The sequence below is a fragment of the Amblyraja radiata genome, chromosome 19 (assembly GCF_010909765.2).
Source record: "Amblyraja radiata isolate CabotCenter1 chromosome 19, sAmbRad1.1.pri, whole genome shotgun sequence".
NCBI lineage: Eukaryota > Metazoa > Chordata > Chondrichthyes > Rajiformes > Rajidae > Amblyraja > Amblyraja radiata.
This window is the reverse complement of record NC_045974.1, coordinates 34,445,434-34,461,390: the sequence shown is the minus strand read 5'-3', so window position 1 is coordinate 34,461,390 and position 15,957 is coordinate 34,445,434. Positions and strand designations below refer to the sequence as shown.

The following is a 15,957-nucleotide window of genomic DNA, read 5'->3' as shown; positions in this document are numbered from 1 at the left end:
GGTGCTCGGTGTTAAGTGTGGAGGGACGAGGGAGCGGCGGCTGCAACTGACCAGCGCGGGGCTCCTGGAGGCTGGGAGGGGGCGGAGAGATGGAGGGGGCGCGGCCGTGGCCGTACGCAGGCGCTCTGCTACCGGCCGGCCGGCTGGATCCCACACGCTTGCGAGCAGAAACACACACACACACACACATTCAGTCACTGTTTGCAGCCCCAATGCGTGCATGCGCGCCTCTGTGTTGTGTTGTGTGTGTATATAAGCGGATTCCTAAATGCAGGCGACCGACTGCACATCGCGCTTGCGTCCCCTGCACTGCTCTACGGGTTAGAGACTGAAACAAGGGGGAAGAACAACAGATAAAGCGGACAAAAACAGCCCGAGGATGCGGATCCATCCCGGCGAGGTGAAACCAGGAATCGATACGATATTGTAGTAGACATGATTTCTGAATTCGTGAGCAGCGCGGTTGCTATTGCCCTGTATCTGAACACACTGAATGCTGATTTCTGTTACGATGATAGGTAGGTATTGTTCTTTCTCCATACTTCCTGGTCGATCACTTGAAGCTGCCGCCGAGTAATTCATAATGTTATTACGCGAATCTGTAGACGGACCGATGGATGCGCCGTGCTCCCCTCCACTCCACGTCCTATCTTGTTTTTGCTTTTAAATAACTCAGCTGTATCACCAGCGTGTGCGTACGCGGTCACAGCGACGATTCAAAAACCTGTCGCCCAACTGGGGGAAGCGAGCATCGTTCTCACATGTCACCCGATTAGAACTGTTCTTTTTTTAAAGCATTGGATACAAGTGAAATTGTCGCAAACTCGTAGCTTTATTTTCAGTCACAATAGAATTGTTTTATTTAACACACGCCTGTCATAATTGAATTATGTGAGCCTGGCATCTTTGTGTGGCTAGATATTGTTTAACGTCGCATCCCACCTCGGAGCGCCAGTTTGTAGAGGTGTCAGCTTGTTGTCTGAGACAGGGAGGAAACCTTCTGTGCGACCTCACAGTTCCGCTGGTGTTCCATTGGCGAGTTACCGCAGTGTTGTGAAGATCGGCATTGTTGTAAATTGATTGGAAGCGTCCCCTGTTATTGTGAATCTAGAGTTTTAATCCAGTTTCCGGCGACTTAATCTGATTATCATACAGCGGCGGCATAATTGGAATATATCAGAACAATCACGCGTGGATAAACTTCACTGTCTGCGCTTTTCATGCCCCATTTACATTAAACCGTCCTCATACCTCGGTGTGATCAGTTTTCATATTGTGGGCTCGCCGATCGTTGAATTTAATTCTGATATTTAATCAGTTGGAGATGCTCTCTCTTCCCCATCCCCCTTCCCAGTTCCTGCTCCGCTTTCGGAGAGAGTGGGGGAGAGAAACAGTGACACGGAGGTAAAGACAGACAGAAAGAGAGAGTGAGAAAGGGAGAGAGAGAGAGAGAGAGAGAGAGAGAGAGATAGAGAGACAGAGCGAGTAAAAGAAAGCCAGACAGAGTGAGAAAGGGGGAGATTAAGAGGGAGCGAGAGAGAGAGATTATTTGGTTGGGAGCTAACACAAGTGAGTGAAGCCATTGGTACCAGCGAGCGGTACAGACCGCTTCCTCCCGAAGGCTGCTTGCTTTATTTACAGTGAGATATGTGAGAGAATAGTTTAACCTTTATCTGCGAGTTTCTCTGAAAACACGCAGCTTTTGACCGAGGCAGTTTGCAACGCTGTAATAAGATGACACCGATCACACCAAGAAAGCACCCTTGTCCAACAGTACATTCGTTATCTGTGGGGAGCGAGGCGCCCTGAATGAATGGAGATAGTTGACAGTAACTGGATTTATCTGTTAGCACGCCGGCAGACACTTGGGAGAAAGTAAGTTCGTGGCATCGCGGAGAGAGGGGGATGGGATCTGCGCTCGGCGGGTACAAAGTGCCGAATATTAATGTGTAGGGAGGAACTGCAGATGCTGGTTTATATTGAAAATAGACGCAAAATGCTGGAGAAACTCAGCGGCACAGGCAGCATCTCTGGATAGTTTCGGGTCGAGACCCTTCTTCAAACTGAGACTCGGCGGAGAGGGATCATTAAGATAAAGAATGTAAGGTGTGAAAACGAGATCAAAGGGGACGTAGATCAAGGAAAATGTGGAATAGATCATTGTTAACTAGAGGTTGACAACGAAGCATGCAAAGATTAAAAACAAAATAGGGGGACATTCAGAGTGGTTGGAGAACTAGGATGTGGGTGGGATGATGGAGAGAGATGGAAAGCAATGATTACTCGAATAGAAATACCAGTTATGCCAGAAATTGGTACCAGAAATACCAGTTCCGGAGAGTCTCCCTGTTGTGACCCGTCCGTGGCAAGTACGTGAGCATCGAGCCAGCAGTTCCGGGTAACCCCACACAATGGTCTCACACTCCACAAAATAATTAAGGCACCTTCCTGGCTTATTGAAATATAAAGCGTGCGTTACAAGTAATGCGCCGGGCGAGAGGTTGGCCGACTGCCAACTTCTCAGCATTTTTGGAGACAAGGTGTAGAAATATGGGCCTCGAAAGACTAATATATCAACCGGGCGTTTGTCAGAAATCCCTGCTATTTTAGTGGAGGCGTTAACGCATTGAGAATACCTTGCAGTAAATTAACCGGTTTTAAAACAAACGAGTTAACGACCCCACTAAAATAACAGAAAGAAAAGTGGTTTCAAAGCAGCAGTTTGGAGTTTGTCTGGATATTGCCGTTCAGGGTCTTGCCGTTTTGTCATTCCTTCTCTACCTCCCGCTGAGTAAAGCCTGAAATAAACAAAAGAGAACGAAAGATCCGAGATATTTGGCCAAAACATTGAACTATTTTTTTTCATACCTTGTCTCAGATGGAGACGGCAGACCAGATCAGAAAGGTAGTTTGTTTATCGTGTGCTTTCTTTTGAAGGGAGAGGTTTGGTTTACTTAATGTTTAAGAAGGAACTGCAGATGCTGGAAAATCGAAGGTGTCTAATAGATGCTGCTGCACCCGCTGAGTTTCTCCAGCATTTTTGTGTACAGATGGTTTACTTAATCGTGGGTCAGGGTTTTCAGTGGGTAATCTGGTCCCTCCACCACAACCCCCGCCTCCCAGCCCAGAATATCCCACCAGAATATTACAGTGCAATAACTTCAAAGTAAAATGCTGTCCCCAAGATGATACTTAACGGAAGATAGACACAACATACTGGATGGAGTATCTCAGCGGGACAAGCATCATCTCTGGATAGAAAAAAAATGGGTGACGTTTCGGATCGAGATCCTTCTTCTAACTTAACGGATCTTCTCAAGTTGATGTCTTGGTATGGTAATGCAGCCTACAGTGCCAGCGGCTTGTTGTATAATGGTCAGTTTTCTCCAGAGATGCGGTCTGACCCGCAGATTTCCTCCAGCGTTCTGTGTCTATCTTCAATTATGCATATGGCTCACAGGTTATTTATTTTTTAGGAAGACTAATCGCAAGTGGATTTCTTTTCAGTCAAGGCTGTGGTGTTTTTTTTAGGATGTTACCAACATTGGCATTGCGTGGAATAGTACAATAGATAATTGACTATCTGATACATGTTGTGGTGCAACTTTTTTCAGTGGTATTGGTTAAATAATATTATTCCAAATTATTATTTCAGAGGTCTCCTGCATAAGATTCATGACTAGGCCACACACCAAAATATTTAACACTTAAATTTCGAAACAATCATTCATTGTTTGTGTACTATCAGGAATGTGTTCATAAAAACAATCTATACAGCACACTGAAATAGCCTTGGATTCATGGCAAACATCAATAAGTTGCATTGTTACAGTGATCGTAGAACTACAGTTTGTCCTAAGGTACAGAATGGAAAATGACAGCCCAGAGTAATTAATGTTGCATTGCCAGGAAGTGCAAAAGTTTAGGACTGTACAGTCATAACATTGTTACAGTAGAGGAGGAGACTATTCAGCCCATTGACTCCATGCTAGCTCATTGTAGTTAAATTCAGTCAGCCCAATTTCTGCCCATTTTCCGTACAGTCCTATACATTATTTCCCCTCGGACATTTTCCACTTTCATTTCAAAATGACTAATTGGCTCTGCTTTCTACTCAAAACAGACAATGTATTCCAAATTGCAGCTATTCTCTGCATTACATTGTTTTGCCATTGCTTTCCTCCCTTTGTTTTGCCCATCCCTTTGACTTTCTGCCCTTAGGTCATCTGCTAATGGGAACAGCTTTCATCTATTTGCATACAGCTGCTTTTCATAAACAGGGTCTATGTAAAATGCCCAGGTCATCTGTTTCAGATGCAGATTGAAGGATAAAAAAACATGTCAAGAATATCTGGAGAATGTTCACAGTGTGTAGGAAGGAACTACAGATGCAGGTTTAAACTGAAGACAGACCAATAAATAGTGTGAAGAAGGATCACGACCCGAAACGTCACCTATTCCATTTCTCCAGAGATGCTGTTTGACCTACTGAGTTACTCCAGTCCAGCATTTGTGTCTATCTTTGGAGAATGTTCATGCTCCTTATCTAAAGATTGTATTCAGAAACTCAGAAATATGAGTAGAACTGCAGGTCAGGCAGCAGCTGTGAAACGAGGAAGAAAAAGTTATCCTTTATGGTCACTATCCTTTCATTTGGAATGGATATACTTAGAGATGAGCAATGTTAGGATTTGGAGAGAGAGGTGGGAGGAAAAATATGGAGTGTCTGTGGTTGATGGAAGACAAGAGATGGCACGGTGGCGCAGCGGTATAGCTGCTGCTTACAATGCCAGAGGCCTGTGTTCAATCCTGACTATGGGTGCTGTCTGTACGGAGTTTGTACGTTCTCCCCGTGATCGTGTGGGTTTTCTCTGGGTGCTCCAGTTTCCTCCCATAATCCACAAAGACGTACAGTGCCCTCCATAATGTATGGGACAAATACCCATCATTTATTTATTTGCCTCTGTACTCCACAATTTGAGATTTGTAATAGAAACAATCACATGTGGTTAAAATGCACATTGTCAGATGTTTATAAAGGCCATTTTTATACATTTTGGTTTCACCATGTAGAAATTACAGCTGAATTTATACATAGTCCCCTCATTTCAGGGCACCATAATGTTTGGGACACATGGCTTTACAGGTGTTTGTAATTGCTCAGGTGTGTTTAATTGCCTCCTTAATGCAGGTATAAGAGAGCTCTCTGCACCTAGTCTTCCCTCCAGTCTTTCCATCACCTTTGGAAACTTTAATTGCTGTTTATCAACATGAGGACCAAAGTTGTGCCAATGAAAGTCAAAGAAGCCATTGTTAGACTGAGAAACAAGAATAAAACTGTTAGAGACATCAGCTAAACCTTAGGTTTACCAAATTTAACTGTTTGGAAAATTATTAAGAAGAAAGAGAGCACTGGTGAGCCTACTAATTGCAAAGGGACTGACAGGCCAAGGAAGACCTCCACAGCTGATGACAGAGGAATTCTCTCTATAATAAAGAAAACCCCCCAAACACCTGTCTGACAGATCAGAAACACACTTCAGGTGTGGATTTGTCAATGACCACTGTCCGCAGAAGGCTTCATGAACAGAAATACAGAGAGTAACATTCCACCACGTAATTTACCATTTTTTGAATTAGTGACTAAATTTGAAACATTCCTGGGTGGCACAAATGTTACAATCTGTTTTTCACAGGATTAAGTTATCTTGCATCTGGTATACAGATTAACATATTCGAGCTGGCCTTTTCTTGTATGTCTACTCGGATTTGCAGCATTCCCAACAGTGAGTTAGGAACCTGACTATTGAGCCTTGCACCGCTGTTTAAACATTGATGCCTTTCAGGACTTTAGCATCAAGACGAAAATGGTGATTTACAGGCATTGATCAATTGTCTGGACTTTATTGTCATTACAATATAATTTGAAACCTTCAATTTTATTTTCCTGACAGTTATCTAGCATCTTGCCAGTTATGTCAAGTTTGGATCTCTCTCATTCTGTGCATCGAATGGGCAAGTCTTGCTGAACGAGTTTGTGTACCCCCATCTCTTGGGTAGAAAACGGGATGTTTGTCCACTGAATTGAATTGTTCTGTTCTGATTCACTACACCCTGATTTAAAGAATGCTGCAAAATTTGAATGCATTGTTGCCTTGGACAATTATTTGTTCTCTTTCACAAACAATAACTCCCGTAATCCCTCGTACAATCAAAAATGTTTTTCACCGATCTGGTCATATAAATGTTATCAGTTCTGATATCACATAGTCTAAGAGTCATACAGCATAGAAATAGGGACCAGCTCAACTTGTCCATGCTAACCAAGATGCCCTATCTAAGCAAGTCCTATTTGCCTGCATTTGGCCCGTGTCTCTCTAAACCTTTCCGATCCATTATATACATCTATAATATGATTAGTAAATTTACTAATATGATTTAAAATCTCATCCTCATTTTTTTGTAAATCTTCTCTCTGACTTACCAGACATCAGTGAAGTCATGCTAAAATAATCGCTTCAACCTTTCCCATATTTAATGCAAATAAACGTCAAAGCAAGTACATTATTTTCTTTTAAATTGTCCAGTTGACATAAGGTGAGAATCTTAAGGGGCTGGGGCTATTTTAAGACTTGATTAGCTTGTACTGTTGCTTGCTATTTTCAGTTGTGTCAGTACATGGCCTTTATGCTGGAAGCAATAGATGAGTATATTGTGATTTTTTGACAGTAGCTCGTGTAGTCAATGCCAAAATCCAATAGAAAAAGGTCATGCATTTTAAACAAGCCTCTCTTGTCACGAAAGTGGAAAATGTTGTAAATTACGTTTTGAAATAGTTGGCATGATGTTTATAAAAGAAGTAGCAGTTCAACAATTTTTTTAAAATGAAATAAAATCATATAAGCATAGAAAATAGATGCAGGAGGAGGCCCTTCGGCCCTTCGAGCCAGCACCTGTTATATAAAATCATGAGAGGAATAGATTGGGGAGATGCACAGATTCCCTTGCCCAGAGTTGGGGAATCGGGGACAAGAAGACATAGGTTTACGGTGAAGGGGAAAAGATTTAATAGGAATACTTTTTTTCACACAAAGGGTGGTGGGGGTATGGAATAAGCTGCCAGAGGAGGTAATTGAGGCAGGGACTATCCCAACATATAAGAAACAGTTAGACTGTTACATGGATAGGACAGGTTTGGAGGGATACGGGCCAAACAAGGGCAGGTGGGACGAGCGTAGCTGGGACATGTTGGCCGGTATAGGCAAGTTGGGCTGAAGGGCCTGTTTCCACACTGTATCACTCTATGGCTCTATTGCTTTTTAAGAATTAGTAAAATTATAACATAACAAAATTAAATTATTAATCCAGAAGCACATGCCCATTAAGAGCTGATATGATGTGTTTAAGAAGGAACTGCAGATGCTGGAAAATCGAAGGTACACAAAAATGCTGGAGAAACTCAGCGGGTGCAGCAGCATCTATGGAGCGAAGGAAATAGGCAACGTTTCGTGCCGAAACCCTTCTGATATGATAATTTTTTGAGCAAGACTGATATAAAACAGACCACATTGTATGCATGATCAGATCTTTTATTGTCAAACCATTTGAAGATCTAGGGTTTATTTATACCAGCTGGGAAGGGATTGAGGATTGGATATGTCTGAAAACATAAATAAACCATCGCTTGTTAAGAATACAAATAATCTGAGCCAAAATATGTGTAATTCTTTTACCTCTTTTAACACCAGATTTTTATGTTTGTATTTGAGTAAAGACGATTTAGTTTAGATACATGATGGCCTCAAATGCTCTGGTCGTGGTGAGCTGACCTATGAGATAAATGGGAATTTGCCTTCTGCAGATCTGCAATGGCCATATTTATAAAACCCATCTGTGACGAAATGGTGTGGTTCTGTGTGGAGTCATGTCCTTGCACATGTGAATGTTGTCATTTGGGGAGAAATGTTCATATGTTTTAGGAGCAGAATTAGGCCATTCGGCACATCGTCTACTCTGATATTCACTCATGACTGATGTATCTTTCCCTCTCAACCCCATTCTCTTGTCTTCTCCCCATAACCCCTGACACCCATAGTAATCAAGAATCTATCAATCTCCACCTTAAAAACTATATCCATTGACTTGGCCACCACAGTCGTCTGTGGCAATGAATTCCACAGATTCACCAGCCTCTGACTAGAAATATTCCTCCTCATCTCCTTTCTAAAGTTCTGGCCTTTCATTCTGAGGCTATGGCCTCTGCTCCTAGACTCTCCCACTAGTGGAAGCATCCATTCCATGCCTCTCAAGACCACCACCCACAAAAAAAGGATGCAAACCTTGCTAGTTGACTGAAAAAAAAACTTACTGGCAAAAACATTTAGAAACTGTTAAAATTCAATCAAATATTTTCAAAGTTAAATATTAGTTGGGGGAACTCTGAGATTTCAAGTTTCCTGTTACCTGAATTCTTCATCCCCCTCCCACTCTGACTCACCTGCTTGTGGCCTCCTGCACTGTTATGACGATTCTCAACATAAGCTTGAAGAGCAGCACCTCATTTCTCACCTTGATGCCTTGCACCTTTCTGGAGTCAATGTTGAATCAAACAATTTTGGATAATTAGATTTATCTGTTTCTACCCAGATAGGGCTAGTTCTTCCGTAAGATAATCCACCAGTGATATTAACAATTTCACTCTCTTCGCAGATATTTGCTGATCCAAAAGGCATTCCTCCTTTTGGTTTCAAGTCCCAGCAACAAAACTGACCTGCATTTTACAACTTTAGCATGCCCCTTGGATTTCTCTCTCTCTAACATACCTCATTATTCATCAACCATTTGTCTTCAAGAACAGTGGAATCACCTCACCACCTTTGCCCTAACCATATCCAAGATACCCCCTTGGTCCTTTCCTTTCTGGTCCAAGCCTCTCTCCAATTTAAAACTATCTTGCATTCTCACTTTTTATTTCTGAGGATGTGCCTTCTACTTGAAACGTTCACCCTGTTTCTCTTTCTATAGATGCTGCCTGACTGGCTGAATGTGTCCAATATTCTCTGCTTTTAATTTAGTTTTTGATTTTTCTTTTGCATTATAAATAACCACAAAAAAAATAAAACCCCCATGAGGCCCAGAAGGAATTAACAAGATTTAATTAAACTTACAAAAGAGCTTAGTAAAATATAACATTATCTTCTGCAGCCTTTCCCCTCCATGTAAATGACAGAGCTGGTACTAGAATAGTGGATTATTCCACAGTCTAAAGGCCAGAGAATTGCTTTATTCCGTCACATGACTTCACATGGATCTCAAAGGCAGGGAGCACATTAAGGAAAGACATGGCAAAGAATAACTAGCTAGTTCAGCACTTCTATGTTTAAATGTACCCGTGCAGGAATTCTGGACTTTGGTCCCATTTACACTTGGACAAGCTGGCAGTTCTCCTGTAAAATTTAAGCTTACGATTTTTCAAGCCGGCTTTACTTCAGAACATAGGTTGCGGAAATCTTTTTACCGTTATAATCAAGCCCATGGAGTTCTGGAGAAATACAAGGAATTACCAAAGCACAGTTAAACATTTTGGGATCCCATGCAAGAAAACAATTTCTACTTTATTTATTCGCTGTAAATCAATGGATGGAATTGGGGAATGCCATTCCAAAACGCTACTTAAAAATCTCAGTATCTATTGCCAAAAAGGAATTTGATTTTTTTAGCCATTATAAGACAGTGGCCTTGCTTGTAATTATTCTTGTCAAGTTATAGAGGAAGGGAACTGGGAAGAGACCACTTGTTCTCAGCTGTTGTTACCAGACCTAATGATTTTAACTGTTGTTCCCATGTGCAACGTCTGGTTTCTTAAATAGAACTGAATTGCAATTACTTTTGAAACAGCGGAATGAAGGCCTGTTGGCACTCTATCAGGCTGTATAGTTATCAGCTCCGATTCCTGCACAAAATTGGCTGTTGTACTCGCTTATCCTTATAATAATTGCCTGCTCAATCCACTGCTGAGAACTTAATGTTTTTCCTTGTGTCTAATCTTAGCAGAATACTATTTATATATCGGACATGGAATTTTAATACTCCTTTGATAGGCTTGGATAAATGTAGAATACACAATGTTGGTGGCAATATAGACACAAAAAGGTGGAGTAACTCAGTGGATCAGGCAGCATCTCTGGAGAAAAGGAATAGGTGACCTTTCGAAGGTAGACAAAAGTGCTGGAGAAACTCAGCGGGTGCAGCAACATCTATGGAGCGAAGGAAATAGGCAAAGTTTTGGGCGGGAACCCTTCCTCAGATTTTCCAGCATCTGCAGTTCCTTCTTGAATAGGTGACCTTTCGGATTGAGACTCTTCTTCAGACCCGAAACGCCACCTATCCCTTTGTTCCAGAGGTGCTCCATGACCCACTAATTTATTCTACCGTTTTGTGTCTATCTTCAGCGCAAACCAGCATTGGCAGTTTCCTTTCTACACATTGGAGGCAATACCCTGGTGTGTATTGAAGATTTGTTAATGGACAGAAAGCAGAGAGGGGGAGTAACTGGGCTTTTTGGACTGCGAGAGTGTGACTAAGCGAGTGCTGGGGAGGGGGGGGGGGGGGGGGGGTTGGTTCTGAGGGCCCAGCTGGTCACAATCTAGTTAAAAGATTTGAACGATGTGACTAAGATTAATATATCAAATTTGCTGATGATGCAGAGCTAGATAACGTGGTGGATGTAGGGATGGTGTACAAGACTTCAGGCAGATATGAACAGGTTAAGTGAATAATGTTAGATGGTATATGATGTGGAGAAAATTGCATGGTCATGCACTTCGATAGAAAAAAATATATAAAAGCAGAGCATTCTTTAAGTAATGAGAGACTGAAAGCTATTTGTGTTCAGGGGAACCTGCATGACCTTGCACACAAAACATTGAAAATTAACCTGCATGTATTACAAACAAATAGGAAAACAAATAGATGGTGGACCTTTTTACCAAGAGGATTTGAATAGTAGAGTAGATTAGTGTTCCTTCAATTGTAAAGAGCATCAATGAGACTGCATTTAGATAGCAGGAATAATAAAAATAACAATAATAAATTTTATTTTTGGGCGCCTTTCAGAAATCTCAAGGCCACCTTACAGAGATTAACAGGAATAGAAAACATATAATCAGAATAAAATAAGTAATAAAGACATCACAGAAACACAAATTAAAAACAGAATTCAGTCCAAAAACAAAAAATCAAAAACACAATGTGAAGAGAGAGCAGCGGCAGCTAAAGCGCGCCAGCGTCCACTCTCCCTTCCGACAGCCATCTTGGACAAAGACTAACAGGATTACCTACAGACAAAAAAAATCATCCCCCCACAATGGATACCACTGTGGGGGAAGGCACAATGTCCAGTCCCCAACCCCAAGTTCACCCAAAGTCAGGCCTATTGAGGCCACCGCAATTGCCTCTACGGAGGCCCGATGTTCCTGGCTGTTCTCACCGGGTGGTCTTGCCCCGGCGTCGGGAGAGTCCTCACAGCGGCTGGGCCACCTGGAACGGCCGCTTTCTAGCTGGAGACCGCGGCTTCCGAAGCCGACAAGGCCGGGTTGGAGCTCCCAGGCTCCCGATGTTGAAGTCGGCGCCGCCCGCTCCGCTCCGCAGACCCGCAGCCCGGAGGTGTTGAACTCGGCGGTCACAGCTCACCGGAGCTCCAGCGCGTCGATCCAGCGCGGCGACCCAGGCAAGGCATCGCCTGCTCCGCTCCGCGACAGCGCTCCAGCGCTGTGCCGCCACCGAGGCCGAGGTGCTGGGCGGTCCCCGCCAGGAAACGGCGCTCCAAGCCCGCTGGTAGGCCACGAGGACGGGTCGACGGGCAGCCCGGAGAAAAAGCTGCCTCACCGACCAGGTAGGGACCTAGAAGTAAAATTGCCCCCTACCCCCCACATTAAAAAGTCAATTTCTCCAACGGACGAAACACAGGACTTACTAAAAACTTTTTAAAAAAAGCGAATTAAACGGACGGCTGCTGGTTAACAGCCGCTCCCCAAGATGGCTCCTCCTCCAAAAGGAATGATCTCCCTTTTTGAAGGATATTTCTGCCATAGAAAGAATGGCAGAAATATTCACCAGGCTGACTCCTGGGTTCGTGGGTTTGTCATATATAAAAATATTTAACAGGTTGGGACAATACTCATTGTGGTTCAAAAGATGATCTCATTAAAATCTATAACTTTTTTTTATGGGGCCTGGTGGGGTAAGTGTGGTGTGGATGTTCCCCTGGCTGGGGTGTCGAAAACTAGAGGTCTCTCAAAGTACGTAGACAGCTACCTAAGACCAAGATGAGAAGCACTTTCGCTCTGGGATATAGTGAATCCTAGGAATTTTCTTCCTGAGAGGGCTGTGCAGGCTTATTTACTGGCACTTCATGAAAGCTGTGGATAGCATTTTTGACATCGCGGGGGGGGGGGGGAGGGAATGTTGAGTTTGTGCAAAAAATTCGTCCTGAGGTAAAAGTTCAAACATGACCTGATCAAATGATGGAGGGGGCACAAGGGACCAAATTACTAAATCCTACTGTCGTGGGGGAGGAGCCATCTTGGTGAACGGCTGCTAGCTAGCAGCCGTCTGTTTTAAATTCGTTTTTTTATAGTTTTTAGTGAGTCCTGTTTTTTTGTTTGTAGGGGATATGGTCTTTTTAATGTGGGGGTAGGTGTAACTATATATATTTTCGGTCCCTACCTGGTCAGTGTGGCAGCCTTTTCTCCGGGCTGCCCGTCGACCCGTCCTCGTGGCCTACCAGCGGGCTTGGAGCGCCGTTTCCTGGCGGGGACCGCCCAGCACCTCGGCCTCGGCGGCGGCACAGTGTTGGAGCGCTGGAGCGGAGTGGAGCGGGCGATGCCTTGCCTGGGTCGCCGCGCTGGAGCGACGCGCTGGAGCTCTGGCGAGCTGGACCACCGAGAGCAACATCTCCGGGCTGCGGGTCTGCGGAGCGGAGAGGCGGCAGTGCGGAGAGGCGGCAGTGCGGAGAGGCGGCGCCGACTTTTTCATTGGGAGCCTGGGAGCTCCAAACCGGCGCGGCCTTGTCGGCTTCGGCAGCCGCGGGCTCCAACCAGGAAGCGGCCGTTCCAGGTGGCCCAGCCGCCGAAAGGACTCTCCCGACGCCGGGGCAAGACCACCCGGTGAGAACGGCCAGAGACATCAGGCCTCCGTAGAGGCAATTGCGGTGGCCTCAATAGGCCTGACTTTGGGGTGAACATGGGGTGGGGACTGGACATTGTGCCTACCTCCACAGTGCTACCCACTGTGGGGGGATGATTTTTTTGTCTAATTGTAGTCCTGCAGGTCTGTGTTCAAGATGGCTGCTGTGAAGAGAGAGTGGACGCTGGCGCGCTTTGGCTGCCGCTGCTCTCTCTTCACACTGTGTTTTTGATTTTCTGTTTTTGGATTGAATTGAATTCTGTTTTTAATTTGTGTCTCTGTGCTGTCTTTATTACTTGTTATATTCCGATTATATGTTATTCCGATTACTATGTAAGGTGTCCTTGAGATGTCTGAAAGGCGCCCATTAAATAAAATTTATTATTATTATTATTATTATTATTATTATTATTTTTGACCTTTTTTTAATGTATTGAATAAATCAGCTTCTGAGGTATTGTGAAAGTATATTAAAGCATGATAGTTGTTTTGACCATGGTCCGGTTTACATTCTGAGACCCTCTATTGTGCAAAGGACAATATTTTAATTTTATTTTCTGTTCACGGTGAGGGATGGAAATGCTGTATAAAGACATAAAAAATTACAAGATCAGTTATGAGCCAGGTGCATGCATAAGCAATTCCTTATCATCTTCATGCAAAAGGTATTTGCAAAGAACTCTACTGTGTAACTTTTTTTCTTATTATTGATCATTGTTGACCCTTTTTCTCAGTGAGATTCATAGTCACACAGCATGGAAATAGGCCTTTGGTCCCAACTGGTCCATGCTGACCAAGACATCCATCTAAGGTAGACCCATTTGCTCACATTGACCCATATGCTTCTAAATCTTTCCAATCCATGTACCTGTCCAACCATCTTTTTAATATTGTATCTGCCACAACCTCTTTGGTGATGAAAGGTGAAAAAGTTGTCCCGCAGTTTCCTATCTTTTCCCTCTCAATTTAAAAGAATATTCTTGATTCCCCAATCCTGGGGAAAAAAAGACAGCACGCATTGACCCCATCTTGTCCAACACCCTCGTGAATTCCTTCTACTCTCTTTCCAGTTTAATGGCATAGTTCCTATTGGAGACTGACTAAAACTAAACACATTACTCCGAATTCGGCCTTCCAATGCCTTGTAACATAACATCCCAATTTCTATACCTAATGCCCCAATTAATGAAGGCCAATGTGCCAAAAGGCTTCAGCAGTACCCTGCTTACCTGTGACGCCACTCTCAGGGAACTATATACTTGTACTCCAAGGTTGCTGTGCTTTACAGCACTCCCCTGGGCCCCATCATCTACTGTGAAGGTCCTGCCCTAGTTTGACTTCCCCATTGACGCTCTCCTCGCCCGGCCTCCATTTAGCCTTTGTGCTCTGGGGGCGCCTCCCACAGCTGGTGTTGAAGGCACGGTAGGTAAGACACCCGTGTAGGAAGGAATTGCAGTTGCTAGATTAAGCTGAAGATGGACACAAAATGCTGGAGTAACTCAGCTAACCAGGCAGCATCTCCAGAGAGAAGGAATGGGTGGCGTTTTGGGTTGAGACCCCTCTTCAGACCCTTTCCAACTGGCAGCTCCTCTCCTGCATCTGACCCACGCTCTTGTCGACTTGCGGAATTGCTCGCCCAGTGTGAACTTGTATTTATATTGCGTCTTGGTATCCCAAGCTACCAGCTGGGATGGGGTTGCAGAGGGGTCTCCACCCGAAACGTCACCCATTCCTTCTCTCCAGAGATGTTGCCTGTCCCGCTGAGTTACTCCATCAACTTGGGTAAGACCTCCCCCGGTTCTTCTTACCAGCCCTTATTGTGTACAGTTTTGGTCTCCCAAGTTGAGGAAGGACATCCTTGTGATTGAGGCAGTGCAGCGTAAGTTCATGCGATTGATTCCTGGGATGGCGGGACTGTCATACGAGGAAAGATTGAAAAGACTAGGCTTGTATTCACCGGAGTTTAGAAGGATGAGGGGGCATCTTATAGAAACATATAAAATTATAAAAGGACTGTACAAGCTAGATGCAGGAAAAATGTTCCCAATGTTGGGCGAGTCCAGAACCAGGGGCCACAGTCTTAGAAAAAAGGGGAGGCCATTTAAGTGTGAGGTGAGAAAAAACGTTTTCACCCAGAGAGTTGTGAATTTGTGGAAATCCCAGCCACAGAGGGCAGTGGAGGCCAAATCACTGGATGGATTTAAGAGAGAGTTAGATAGTGCTCTAGGGGCTAGTGGAATCAAGGGATATGGGGAGAAGGCAGGTATGGGTTATTGATTGGGGACGATCAGTCATGATCACAATGAATGGCGGTGCTGGCTCGAAGGGCCGAATGGCCTCCTCCTGCACCTATTTTCTATGTTTCTATGCTTCCACCCGTAAAGCCTCATTGGATGATCCCCCAGTCATTTGTTCTCAGACTACTGCTGTGGTGGTCTCATTAATCAAAAATGCAACCCCCACCCCCCCCCCCCTTTCTTTCTCTCACTTAGCACCTGTACCCGAGAACATTAAGTTGCCAGCCCTTAACCATGTTTCTGTAATGGCTAAAATATCCCACTCCCATATACCTATCCTAAGTCACATCCACCTTGCCTGTCAGACCTATTCTACTGAAATAACTGCAGTTTAATATAACAGTCCTTCCTCGCTTCCTACCATGCTCCTGCCTGTCTTGCCTACTGAACTGGCTGCTGTTGACTTCTGTATCAGTTTCCAGATTCTCGCCTCCCTCATTACTGCTTTGGATCCCACCCTACTGTCAAACTAAAT

General features: G+C 44.1%; 1 protein-coding gene across 2 annotated transcripts in view; it reads left to right on the top strand.

The window, feature by feature from the left end:
• The first annotated feature begins 152 nt into the window (after nucleotides 1-152).
• tmtc2 (transmembrane O-mannosyltransferase targeting cadherins 2) overlaps nucleotides 153-15,957 on the top strand; it is a 172,210-nt gene continuing 156,405 nt past the window's right edge. The window contains exon 1 of one of the 2 annotated variants that reach the window (XM_033038201.1): nucleotides 153-518. In XM_033038201.1, coding sequence (XP_032894092.1) covers nucleotides 436-518 — 83 coding nt within the window. In that variant the 5' untranslated portion in view covers nucleotides 153-435. The remainder of the gene's footprint in view (nucleotides 519-15,957) is intronic. The other variant, XM_033038202.1, reaches the window with a different exon arrangement.